Genomic DNA, 13,784 nt, shown 5'->3' with positions numbered 1-13,784 from the left:
AAGAATAACTCAGACTCTTCCCTCCATTCAGGCATGTGGAGAAGCCTGCGAGGGAGAGTCCTGACATTTCCACAGCAGACGTGCGACGTGCTAGCAGGCTGGACCTGTATCCTTTCCCCTTGGGTCTGGTCCCTGGTGTTCCTGTCAGGGTCAGACCCCTTTCCTTGGGGGAGGAGAGGCGGTAACTGACTCCACTCCACAATGTCAAACAGGGTCCTATGGTTCAGCCTTGCTTTCACTCCGAGGTTACGGTGATTGGCTGGGGACAGTCACAGAGCCTATAGATGTCCAGCTAGACGAGTCCAGGCCTGCGGGGTCACCCTCTCCTCTCCTGAGTCCAACCCACACCTGCTCTTTCTCTGTCCTGCTCAGGCCCATGTCACCCAGCCCCTTCGCTGGCTGCTATGGGATGAGGTCAGCCAGCCAGGCGGGCAGGGAGTGAGGCAGGGACTCCTCTCCTGCTCCCTCTGGGTCACAGCCAAGAGGGCAGCCGTGATTCTCCCCAAGACGAGGAGACCAGAGCTCGTGATGGTCAGGTCCTCCCAACCCAGGGGCCCCGGCTCCCTGCCATCCCTGCTCCCACCGCTGGCTCCTGATGCCTCCCTCTCCCTCCCCAACATCTGTCTTCTCCAAACAGAACCTCATCAGCATCTCTTCCATCCATGCTGGTCACTGCCGGACCCTGACACACAAATCTGCCAAGAACAGAATTAACACCGAGAGCGAGCAGAGCAACAGGAGAGTAGAGGGCCTGGTCTCCACTCGGGGCTGCCTGACCACTGGCCTTTGCACCCTGGGTGATGTCCATATGTCTCAAGGCTTAAGCAAGTTAGAGCAGGGTTTGCTGTTACCTGTGATCATTGTCCCTGACTCAGACCCAGGGTCAGGGGTGGTGAAATCTGTGCTCTAGGGGCACACACAGGCTGACAGCCCAGATTCTGTGCCCACACTGCCATTTTATTAACTGGGCAACACGATCCAGTGACCTGACCTCTCCAGGGTGGTCCAAACCATTCCCAAAACCATCCCCTGGGAGGGGGAACCTCTTCAAAATCTAGATTCTGCTCTGCCAAGACGAAGAACCACTTTGAACCCAGGCTGCCAGGATGAAGAAATGCTGGGGGTGGGGGGGCGGGCGGGTCAGCTGGGTGCTCACAGACCCTGAGCCACCAGGCTGGATGACTGCCCCTTGGCTGGACCTGGTCCTAGCGCCCGCCTCTTGTCAGCCGGTATTTCTGGCCATATGCACCTAGATCAAGTCTCCACCCGGCCTTGCCGAAGCAGTTCATCCTCCCTTCCTCCTCTTCCCCACATGGTACCATCACCTCTCTGGACTGCTGCTGAGGGCCCCACAGGCCTTGCAGCTGTGCCCCCTTGGATCTAAGCATTCAGCAAGAAGGGGAGCATCTGTATCTTAGGAGGCTGTAACGAGGGTCAAATGAAGTCACTGTGGAAGTCCACAGCCAGTGAGCTGCACCCTATGGAGCAGGTGAGTGTCCCTTAACCCTCTGGGCATCCCTTTCCTCATCTGTAAAACGGGCCTGGGCATCCACCCCCAACATCATTCTCTGAAGTTGCCCAGCTGTCTTGTGAGGGGGCTCGCTCACCGGCCAGTATTCCTTTCTCCGTGAAGATCTGACCATGTCACATTCTGCCCAGAACCCTCAATGCCTTGCCATGCCCACAAGGGCCCCCTTTATCCAGGCCTTGACAATCACACAAAGCCACCAGCCCCTACTCTGCTCCTTTCCTCATATCATTATAGTGCATTGACTAAACGTTGCCACCTCACCCTGAAGCTTGTGCTCTTTCTTCTAAACTAAGTGCCACCTCCTCCAGGAAGCTCTCCCTCATTCTCAAGGTCACCATCCACCAAAACCACAGCAGGACCTCACCTACCACATTCCTTTTTTCGGTATCTTTCCCAATATCTAGATGAGGAACAGATTTCATTTTCTTGGGCTCCAAAATCACTGCAGATGGTGACTGCAGACATGATTGACAAACCTAGACAGCATATTAAAAAGCAAAGACATTACTTTGCAAACAAAGGTCCGTCTAGTCAAAGCTATGGTTTTCCCAGTAGTCATGTGTGGACCATAAAGGAGGCTGAGCGCCAAAGAATTGATGCTTTCGAACTGTAGTGCTAGAGAAGACTCTTGAGAATGTCTTGGGCAGCAAGGAGATCCAACCAGTCCATCCTAAAGGAAATCAATTCTAAATATTCCTTGGAAGGACTGATGCTGAAGCACCAATACTTCGGCCACCTGATGTGAAGAGTCAACTCATTAGAAAAGACCCTGATGCTGAGAAAGACTGAAGGCAGCAGAAGGGTATGACAGGATGAGATGGCTGGATGGCATCACTGACTCAATGGACATGGCTTTGAGCAAACGCCAGGAGATGATGGACAGGGGATCCTGGCGTGCTGCAGTCCATGGGGTCGCAAAGAGTCGACACAACTTAGAGACTGAACAACAGATGAGGAAAGCCTCAGGGCAAAGGCTGTGTCTTATCTTTTTCTATAGGCCCAGAAATCAGCACAAGGCTGCACAAAAAACAGATTCTCATTAAGTATCTGTGAATAAATAAGTAGAGATTAAGAAAGTCAACACAGAGAAAAAGCCACAGAGTGCTAAAAAAAATGGAGAGAAGCATCAAGTCTCTGACAAGGCTTAGCTGCAAGGCTGGCCCATCCCTGAGACCAGGTCCCTGCAGCTCCGGCCAGCTGTTCCCACCGTCAGTCCCTCCTCCACTGACCCAGCCTCCTGCCCCTGTCTAGGTGGGACCCTCGGGGCTCCCTGACCCAGGGCTCAGTCCCCCAGAGAAGTCAGTAAGACAGAGGCTGACACTGCTCCCTGCCCCCACCTGGGCCCAGGAGGCGGAAGTTACCAGCAAGGAAGGAATGTCACCCCAGTGAAGCAGGCACAGGCTGAAGCTGGGGAAAGACTGACACAGGAGAAACCCACTACAGCCCCTCCTGTCCTGGAGAGGGGGCTGGCCCCACGATGACCCCACTAGAATCTTGAGGTCAGCTGCCCAGGTCAGAGCGCTAAGGGCTCCTGGCTCTCTGCCCAGTTGTCCCCCAACTCCACCCACATACTCTTCCCTCTCATCCCCCTAGCCCCAGCCATAGTCAAGATTCCAGACAAATAACTCGGAGGCCTCGGGTGAACTCAGAGAGCAACAGGTCAAGAGCCCCTGGCCTCTGGGGCCAGCAGCGGCCATCATCTTGAAGTGGCTGCCTCGGGCTTGCTGGGGACAGTTCCTGAAGGCGGTCTGTGCCCCATTCTTCCATGATCTTTCACTGTGACACCTCAGGTGAGGGGCAGGACCCGACATCTCTCACCTCTGTGAGCAGGTGCTTGGGCGAGGCCTCTGCAAGCACCTGCTCTGATTCAAGGGCCCTGAGAAGCCAGTGTGTGGTCCCCATGGCAGATATGGAGCTGCAACCAGAGACATATAGCCAGACTCTGAGGCTGGATGGGGTTTAGGACCCAGCCCTCTTGAATTTTCCTTCCCTGGACTCAGGGCCCAAGGCACAGGGCCCAGGGGACCCTGGGGGTGGGTGTGCACGCTGGGGGTGGGTGCGGGTGGGTTTCCAGGTTCCTGAGCAGCAGAGCAGCCGCCGAGTGTCCTCAGGCCCGCCTCTGCCTGGAAGCTGGGTTTGCCCCCAGCCCCGCCTACCCCGGGCACGGCCCCGACTCACTCTCGCACAGGCGGCGCCGCAGCTTGCCCCGGATCTTGTCAATGGCGTCGAAGTCGGACACGTGGAAGACGTGCGCCGCCGTGGGCTCGGAGGCGATCTCCTCCAGCTCCTCACGCAGCGCCTCGCCCACGCCCACAGCAAAGATGCGGATGCCAGCGCGGCGCGCGGCCGTGGCGGCGGGCAGCACCAGGTCCTGGCTGCGGCCGTCGGTCAGCAGGATGGCCACCTGCTTGAAGGCGCGGTCCCCAGGGCGGCCGCCGGCGCGCGGGGCGAAGCTGTGGCGTGTGATGAAGCGCAGCGCGTCGCCCGTGTGCGTGTGGCCGCCGTGGTAGGCCAGCTGCCGCGCCGCCGCGCGCACCGCAGCCCGCGAGCCGAAGCGGCCCAGCTCGAAGGCCGTGGCCGGGCGGTCGCTGTAGCGCACCACGCCCACCCGCGTGCGCTCCGGGCCCACCTCGAACGTGTCCACCAGGTTGGCCACCCACTGCCGGACCTTCTCGAAGTTCTCCTTGCCCACGCTCGAGGAGGAGTCCAGCACGAACACCAGGTCGTAGTGCACGGTTTTGCAACCTACAGGGGCAATGGGAAAGGCAGGGTCGTTGCTGGGGGCTGGAGGCGTGATCACCCGGGTCCCCCAAAGCCTGCCTCCAGGCCCCAACCGCTCTGCGGGGTGGAGGGGGGCTGGGCTGCCGCCTTAGAGCCCCATCCTTGGTTCCCTAAAGGCCATGTGATGGATTGCTCTGAAGTTCACCTGACTACGTATATAGTTAATATGTACACTCACATATATATATAGTGAATAACATATAATTATATATTATATACTATATATATATAGTTTATATGTATTTATACAGTGAATAACATAATTATGTATATTATATATTATGTACTGTATATAAGTATATATGATTATATATAGGTTACAGATATATTCATGAACCTGCGTAACAGTCATGTAACAATACTGACTACTGTTGTCAGTTTCTTTAACTCCTCCTACCATGTTGGTTCAAAAGTGACTTCATTGTCTTTCAAACCTGCAAAAGGCAATCCAAAAAATCTTCAAACGCTCATATTTCCATCTGGGCAGAGATAACTACTGCTAACCCAGGGTGTATTTATTTATGCTGTTGGCAGAAGTGGGCCTGTACCCATGGCACTGATATATAAGCTGGTTCCCAGCATCCAGTGATACTCCAGGAGCCCATTTCCAGTGTGATAATGCTGGTTTCCATGGCTGCAGAGATTCCGCCGCAGGGATGAACATAATTTATTTAGCCAGTCCTCTCCTGTCAGATAGTTAAACAGTTCACAGTGTCTCACTATTAGAAATCATAGAAAATGGATTGCATTCATATATTTTAGAACGTCTACAGTGCTTTATAAAAATATGCTCATATTTTTACAAATATAAACTTTATATAAGCTATATGACACTTTTGATTAAATAAAATGCGGCACTATAATTTATTTCTGATCCACAGGGCAACCCTGTGCAGAGAGCTTGCTGGTCCCCATTTTACAGTTAGAGAATAGGAAGAAAAGTGTTTTCTAAACTTCAAAGTGCTGCACAAATAGACAGGGGAATCATCAAAATGCCCTTGCCTCGATTTTTCCAGAATCTGAGTCTTGGCCATGACATCTGGAGCAGTGGATCAGGCTTCTGGAAGCACCTGGCACAGACAGTTGATCAGTGAAAATAATTTTTTTTTTAAAAAAAGAGATCTCACTGTGTTAAAACGTCCAGATGGCAAAAGTAAAAAATATTGACTGTGGTGGCCAGTGAGGATGTAAGGAGAATGCCTTTATGGGCTCAAGGAGTGAGTCTGGGGTTTGTCACCCCCACTTGTCAGACTCCTAACAGCCTTGTATCTTTGAATCTGCCAATTCCAGAATCAGTGATTTACTTAAAGAAAACCAGCAGATAAATAGAAAGGGCAAAAGTAAAGCTGTAAGGAGGTTCATGGCAGCACTGCCAAGCAAAATCCCGGAGCCTGCCTTCCTGGGTATGCATAAGGACCATTTAAATAATATTCCGCCAGCATCATTCAGTGGCATGCCAGGCGGCCACCACGGTGATGGCCGTATTTACCAACGTGGATACACCTTCCACTCTATCATTGCCGTATTTACCAATGTGGATACATTTTTTACTCATCTATCATCAGGTATGAAAAGCACATGTGTGTGTGTCTGTGTGTGTGTCTGTGTGTGTGCATGTATACAACTGTGTACTGAGGCAAGAAGCTACAAAAAGTACCCTTGCTTCGTTCTGGCAAGCAGAGCCATGCATGAAGTTCTGTGTAGTCCTGATCTTGTGTTTACACACAATGCATTAAGTTCAAAAAACAAAAATAATAAAGCTAGGTATATTTATACACACTTGCACACGTCCTCATCCCACCCTGCTCCAGTGCCCCCCTTGAATTTTCCACGTCTACCTTCCCCTCTAGTTTTTTAAAATCCAAGTCCAATCGGCTGAGAAGCCGAGGTGAACCCCTGCCTTTGCAGAACGGATCCCCTAACAGGATCAGAGCTTTCGGAGTGTGTTTGCCCAGATGTGTGGACTCAGAGAAAACTCCTAGGGAGCTTCTGCCCTGGACACAAAGGTCATCCTTTTGCCTTTGGGACTGTGATGTCCCAGCCTGATCAGGGTGATTGCTGCCCACGGCTCTAACCCTTGAGGTGATGTGGTTGTAGGTGGCAGAAGGTTCATTCGTGCGGGAGGCCTCACCACGGGGCCACTTTCTCTGGAGGCCAGGGCACAGGTGAGGTTGTGGGCACAGGTGAGAATGAAGGGCAATGAGGCGGGAGGGGCCCTGGTTTCTGGCCTCGGTCCTGCCACTCGCAGGGGCCCTGTGACCCCGCAAACTGCTTTCCACTCCATGAAATGAGGGTGGAGACAGAAGGTCCTCTGGCCTTCCCGCTTTTGAATTTGATAATCCTAGTGCCAACTGGGCACTTGCAGCTATCCTGGGGGGCGCAGAAATCTCCTCGGAAGGCCCGTGTTCCCCACATGGAAAATAGGATGTCCACACTCATCACTGTCTGTCTAGCTACCCTGGCTTTGTGAGTCGTAAGCAGAATAGACCTTTGTAAGGTGATGGAGAAATGCAAGCCTTTGGGGGTTGTTTGTTTTTCCTCTTCTTTGGAGGGCCCAGATAAACAGCCTGACTCTAGCTCAGCCCTGCCCCTTCCTTCAACCTCACAGGGGGTGAGGCATGGAGGCGGGGCCGGGGTGGGAGATGCTCTCTTTTTTTTTCAACATTTTTAAAAATCAAAGTGTAGTTGATTTACAATATTGTGTTAATTTCAGGGCTTAGAGCAAAGTGATCTGCTTATGCATACTTATGTATCGATCTATAGTCTTTTTAAAAATTCTTTCCCATTATAAGTCACTACAAGATACTGAATATAGTCCCCTGGGCTGCACAGTAAATCCTTGCAGTTTACATAGTTTTTATCCAATACTGTGCCTCTGTTGCCTCAGTTCCTTATCTGTAAAATGGGGCAGCGTTTCACACCCAGCCATCCAGCGGCAGTTCTCTCCCTGAAACCAGCTCCAGCTGTGTACTGCAGACCCGGCATGCAGGCTCGGGGCCGGGTGCCGTGATAGCCCAAGCCACTCCTGTCCCTGACTCCTTCCCCAGGTCCCCCACGGACCATGACTCCTCCCAGGAAGCCCTCAGATGGGTAGACAAGCCGTCCCATCACTTCTCACCCCTCCCACCCGGGCTGTCTCTGCTCCCATAACTTCCCCACTTCCTGGCCGCTCACTGTCCCGGCCACCCCTTTAGGCTGGACTCCAGAGCACTCAGTGCCCCTCAGGCTGTGGCCCAAGGTCCTCTCAAGAACTGGACAAGGCAGCAGGACACTAACCCCACTGCTACCCCACACCATGTATGTGGTCAACAAAGACACAGCCTCAACACGTTGTATGATTGACCGCAGACATGTGTTCACTCTCACACACGTGCACACGCCCCAGTGGCATGGCTGATTATGACTCACACTGGTGGGGGGACAGTGGACACCACACCTGGGATAACCTACACTCTCACACACACCAGCAATAGCTCACCCCCAGCCCACACCCACACACGCATGGACGCACACCCACTGCTCTGTATTCCGCCTACGGCCCTACCTGCCCTCTGGGCCTGACAGCCGCGGTCCCCACTCCAAAGCAGCAGCATCCACAGGAGGAAGGCCACAACACTCCCTCGCAGGCGGCCCATGGCTCTCTCGTGCTTGGGAACCGGCATTTCTTGGCCAGGAAGAGACGCTGTGAGGGTCTACTGGAACGTGTCCTGTGTGGAGGAAGAACACCTTTACAGGAGGGCCCTTGAACTAAGAAGCTGCAGAAGTAACCTCTGGACCCCCTCAGGGGAGGAATTCCCCAGACCCCGCCTCCCAACCCTCTTCACTGCTGAGACTCACCTTTTCACACAGCCAAAGGTGTGACTTTCTAAGAGCAAAGCTCAGTGTTACCTCCTGATCCCTGATTCATCCATCTCTCGGGTCCCCATCCATCCATTAGCAGATGTGAATTAATTAAGAACCTGCAGGCCTCCTGTTATCTGCTCCCTAAGGCTCTGACCTGTGACACTAACGTCATTATTCTGATCGTATTTTCTACTTTTAGACATTAATAGGCTGCTTAATTTGTTTAGCATGTCACAAGAGGACACCTCTTTGCCCATACTCAGTTATTTTCTTACAACAGATTTGTAGGAAAACACTTGGGGCGTCCGTCCTATGGGTTTTGAAAGGGCCCTGGTAAGAACTGTCAAACTGCTTCGCAAAAAGGCTGCGCTGCTTTCGCTGCCCCCAGCAGTGTTGGAGTGTGTGTGTGGGTGCCCCTCTCACTGCGTACCTGGCCGCATAGAGTGGCACCATTCCTTTGATCTTGGCTAACTCAACATCCCTTCTTGCTTTCAACGCATTTCTTTGATCCACTGAGGTGTATTAGCTAAATGATTTCCCATTTTGTGTATTTTATTTTCATGTGGATGGCCATTTCAAAACCTGTTTGTCATTGTGAACGCCAAGATCCAGGAAAAGGAAACTGGTTATAGATGTTACCATTCATTTATCCATTCCCAAATATTTGCCAGTGGCCCTCATGTGACAGGTTCTGAGGGCAGGCAGATGAATGTCACCAAATCCATACTCACTGACACCTGGGAGACAGGTAAGACATAGGCCAGGGCAAAGTAGGCTCGATGACACTGATAGTGGTAAGGGAGGGGGTGTTTATGGGGGCTCAGGAACAGGAGGGGGACTGTCCTATGACCATTTCAGGAGAAGGTGAGATGATAGTTTACCACGTGTAAGAAACGCTAAAAACTCACAAAAAGCTGTTAGAGCCAATAAACAAATTCAGCAAAGTGGCAGAATAAAAAAAAACAACATTCAAAAATCTGCTGCATTTCTGTCCAGGAGCAATGAACAATCCATAGAGAAACTAAGGAAAAGAATTTTATTTACAACAGCACAAAAAATAGCATAAAATACTTAGGAATAAACTGAACCAAGGAGGTACAAGACTTGTACACTGAAAACCGCAAGTCACTGCTGAACGGAATTAAAGAAAGGCCTAAGAACACAGTAAGACATCTTCTGTTACTGCTTTATGGTTACAGGGTTTCTGTCTGGGGTGATGAAAATGTTCCTGAAATAGTGCTGATGTTTATACAATATCTGAATGAACCTGATGCTACTGAGTCACACACTTAAAATGGTAAATGTTATGTCATATACTTTTTATTACAATAAACCTCATAAACGATGTCCATATCCTTATCTCTGTGAATATGTTACGCTACATAGCAAGGAAGAATGACAGTTACAGGTGGAATTAGCATTGCAAATCATGACTTCCCTGGTGGGCCAGTGGTTAAGAATTTGTCTTCCAACGCTGGGGACATGGATTCAATCCCTGGTTGGGGAATGAAGATCCCACATGCCGCAGGGCAACTAAACCCGTGTGCCACAACTGCTGAGCCCACACGCATAGCTAGAGAGCCTGTGCGCTGCAACTGGAGGAGCCTACACACCGCAGCGAAGACCCAGCACAGCCGATAAATACATAAGGAAATGAGAAAAAACAAAGAATAAGTTAATGCTAAAAACAAATACATAGCTAATCGCCTGACCTTAAAATATGGAGATAACTTGGAGTATCTGGGTGGGCTCCATGTATTCACAAGGGTCCTTGCAAAAGGAAGAATTTGGCTCAGAACACAGAGAGATGGCAACCTGAGAAAGACTTGCTCAGCCATTCTTGGCTCTGAAGACAGAGGAAGGGTCCCCGAGTCAAGGAATGCAAGTGACCTCTGGAAGCTGGAAGAGGCAAGGAATGAATTCTCCCCTCGGGACTTCGAAGGGGACAGCCCTGCCAACCCCTTGACTTCAGCCCAGTGAGACCCATTTCGGAATTCTGATCTTGAGCACTTTAAGATAATAAATCTGCATTGCTTAAATTGTTCAATATTGGTCACAGCATCCACAGGACACTGAATTCAGATGACAGTTTAGGGGAATGGAGGGCCCAGTGGATCCTGGGTAGTTCTGAGTGGTCCCTCCTGGCAACTTCCCACCCTCCCTTTCTCTTCACCTACCATCTACAGATGTTTGTCCAGGCCCTTTCCTCTGGAGTAAATCATGTCCCCCCAAACTCACATGTTGAAATCTCAGTCCCAAGTGTGAGGGTGTTTGGAAGTGGGGTCGTTGGAAAGTATGCGTGTGCAGTAGTTGCTCAATTGTGTCTGACTCTTGTCCATGGAATTCTTCAGGCAAGAACACTGGAGTGGATTGCCATGCCCTCCTCCAGGGGATCTTCCCAACCCAGGGATCAAACCCAGGTCTCCTTCACTGTAGGCAGATTTTTTACGGTCTGAGCCACCTGGGAAGCCCCTTTTGGAAGATACTTAGGTTTAGATGAGGTCATGAGGTTGTGTTCACCACAATAAATTAGTGTCCTTACAAGAAGAAGAGATCTCAGGAGTGGTTCTCTCTAGTGAGGGTGGACTGGTTGGCCTGACTGTGAAACAGGCAGCAGATTCTGTAACAACCCACGAGCATCCCCACACCTGGGCTGAGGACCGCCTGACCCCACATCCCAAGCCGCAGGTCAGCATGCTTAGCCCGCTCACAGCTCCATCACCCACCAGCGCCACTAAGAGAAAAGCAGCTTCCCTCGATGGGGGCAGACATCGCCAGGAGGTCAGGAGGGCGGAGCCTCAACCCAGAGTGCCTGGTGGTGCAAACCCCGTCAGTCACCAACTCTGCAATCTCAGAGAGGGACCTAACCTTTCTGCGCCTTAGCATCCTCACTGAGGAGTAAGATACAAACAAAAACCACCTTACACGGTTGCTGCAAGGGGATTAAATAAGAAAACTGCAAGTAAGGGCTTCCCAGGTGGCCCAGCAGTTAAGAATCCACCTGCCAATGCAGGGGACATGGCTTCGATCCCTGCTTCGGGAAGATCCCACATGCTACACAGCAACTGAACCCATGTGACCAGCTACTGAGCCAGCACCCTAGAGCCACAGCTGCTGAGCCCGTGCACCCAGAGCCTGCGCTCTGCAACAAGAGAAGCCACTGCAACGAGAAGCCCGCCCACCGCACCTAGAGAGTGGCCCCCACTCACGGCAATGAGAGAAAGCTGGCACACAGTGACAAAGACTCAGTGAAAGCAAAAATAAACAAATCTTAAAAAAAAAGAAAAGAAAAGAAACCTGCAGTAAAGCTTTAGCACTACCTTAAGGCCATGTCAGTAACAGAAGCCAGGGCAGGGATTCCAACCACACCTGCTTCTTCAGCCCACCACCATCCTGTGCATGTATGCATGCTACGTCACTCAGCTGACTCTCTGTGACCCCGTGGACTACAGCCCTCCAGGCTCCTCTGTCCATGGGATCTTCCAGGAAAGAATACCGGAGTGGGTTGCCATCCCCTCCTCCAGGGGATCTTCCCGACCCAGGGACTGAACCTGTGTCTCTTACGTCTACCTGCATTGGCAGGTGGGTTCTTTACCACTAGCGCCACCTGGGAAGCCCAAGGGTCACTGAACCTGGGTAAAACCCGGCGTCACTGGAGAGCCTCCACGCTGTATATGTCATAGGTCCCAGCTCTAGAACAGCCCCATAGTGTGGACGCCTGCATCTCCCATTCACAGGCCAGCAAGCCAAGGCTGACAAGCAGGGAGATGCTCCCAGCACACCCAGTTGGTGAAGGGTAGAGCTGCATGTGAAAGCAGGTCCACGGGACTCAGAAATAACTACTCCTTAGGCAATGGCGGCCCACTCCAGTACTCTTTCCATGGGAAAATCCCATGGACGGAGGAGCCCAGTAGGCTTGTCCATGGGGTCACTAAGAGTCGGGCACAACTGAGCGACCTCACTTTCACTTTTCACTTTCATGCATTGGAGAAGGAAATGGCAACCCACTCCAGCGTTCTTGCCTGGAGAATCCCAGGGATGGGGAAGCCTGGTGGGCTGCCGTCTATGGGGTCACACAGAGTCGGACATGACTGAAGCAACTTAGCAGCGGCAGCATCACAGCAAGCTCCCCCAGGGCCAGTCTGTGCTGACCTCTGTCCCAGTGAATATGTGTTGAGTTGAAAATTCAATCTTGCTGTCTGGTCCTCTAAAGAAAAGGCTGGGGAAACGTGTGTGCTGCAAACCAGACCACTTTTAGCAACATCTTCTCTGCAAGGCAGTACTGGGAGCCTCACCCTCCTGAAGACGAACCTGAGATCAGGGAGCACAGACAATTCTGCTGGGCACCCAGGCCAGTAAAGTCGGAGCTGGACCTGCCGTCAGGCCTGAATGACCAAAGTCCACACTCTCCAGCACTCACCTTTTTAACATACATCACATGCTTACTAAACACCAAGAGTCATTCACAGGACTTGATACATAATAACTCATTTAATCTGGAAGGCAGGTGTCATGAGACCCATTTTACAGATTAAGCAACTGAGGCACAAAGGGCTCAGGAATCTTCCCCTGACACACATCCAGTAGCCAGGATTCAGTCCCAGGCAATCACAGGTGCATGGGTATAATCAAGCATAACAGGGCTTCTCAGGATGTTGGAATCTGGCTGGAGCAACACTTCTTTCTTAAGCACAGAGACAACATGGATATAGCCAAAACCAAGTTGTGCATCCTCCAGAGGACAGAGAAGGGTCTTCTCTGCTTGTTAGTGTGATGGATTCCATTAAGTGATTTCCAAACATTGAAACAGCCTTGCATGCCTGGGATACACTCTGTTTGGCCATGACCTAGAATTCCCTTTATTCACTGTCATATTTATTTGCTAATATTTTGCTGAGAGTTTTTGCATTGAGTCTCATGAGATATTCGTGTGCCATTTTCTCTTCTTGAATGCCTTTATTTAGGATTAGGATCATGTTGGCATCACAGAATGAGATAGGAAATGTTCCCTATACTTCTGTCTTCTGGAAGATGTTGTAGGGAAGAGAATGAATGGAGTTTTCATAGCAAAATGCCCATTGAGGAGTCAGGCTAAGTAAGGCACCTTTACGCTCAGTTCAGTTCAGTCGCTCAGTCATGTCCAACTGTTTGCAACCCCATGAATCGCAGCATGCCAGGCCTCCCTGTCCATCACCAACTCCCGGAGTTCACTCAGACTCGCGTCCATTGAGTCTGTGATGCCATCTAGCCATCTCATCCTCTGTCGTCCCCTTCTTCTCCTGCCCCCAATCCCTCCCAGCATCAGAGTCTTTTCCAATGAGTCAACTCTTCGCATGAGGTGGCCAAAGTACTGGAGTTTCAGCTTCAGCATCATTCCTTCCCAAAGAAATCCCAGGGTTGATCTCCTTCAGAATGGACTGGTTGGATCTCCTTGCAGTCCAGAGTCTTCTCCAACACCACAGTTCAAAAGCATCAATTCTTCGGCGCTCAGCCTTCTTCACAGTCCAACTCTCACATCCATACATGACTACTGGAAAAACCATAGCCTTGACTAGATGGACCTTAGTCGGCAAAGTAATGTCTCTGCTTTTGAATATGCTGTCTAGGTTGGTCATAACTTTTCTTCCGA

General features: G+C 51.2%; 1 protein-coding gene across 1 annotated transcript in view; it reads right to left on the bottom strand.

The window, feature by feature from the left end:
• The window catches only part of COL22A1 (collagen type XXII alpha 1 chain), a 200,874-nt gene extending 192,927 nt beyond the window's left edge, over positions 1 to 7,947 (bottom strand). Inside the window, exons 1-2 of the mRNA XM_068983408.1 lie at positions 7,857 to 7,947; positions 3,710 to 4,276 (exon numbers count right to left, since the gene is read on the bottom strand). Of these exons, the coding sequence (XP_068839509.1) occupies positions 3,710 to 4,276; positions 7,857 to 7,947 (658 nt within the window). The remainder of the gene's footprint in view (positions 1 to 3,709; positions 4,277 to 7,856) is intronic.
• Positions 7,948 to 13,784: the final 5,837 nt, after the last annotated feature.

The sequence above is a fragment of the Capricornis sumatraensis genome, chromosome 11 (genome assembly GCF_032405125.1).
Source record: "Capricornis sumatraensis isolate serow.1 chromosome 11, serow.2, whole genome shotgun sequence".
Lineage (NCBI taxonomy): Eukaryota > Metazoa > Chordata > Mammalia > Artiodactyla > Bovidae > Capricornis > Capricornis sumatraensis.
This window is presented reverse-complemented; position numbering and strand designations above follow the sequence as displayed.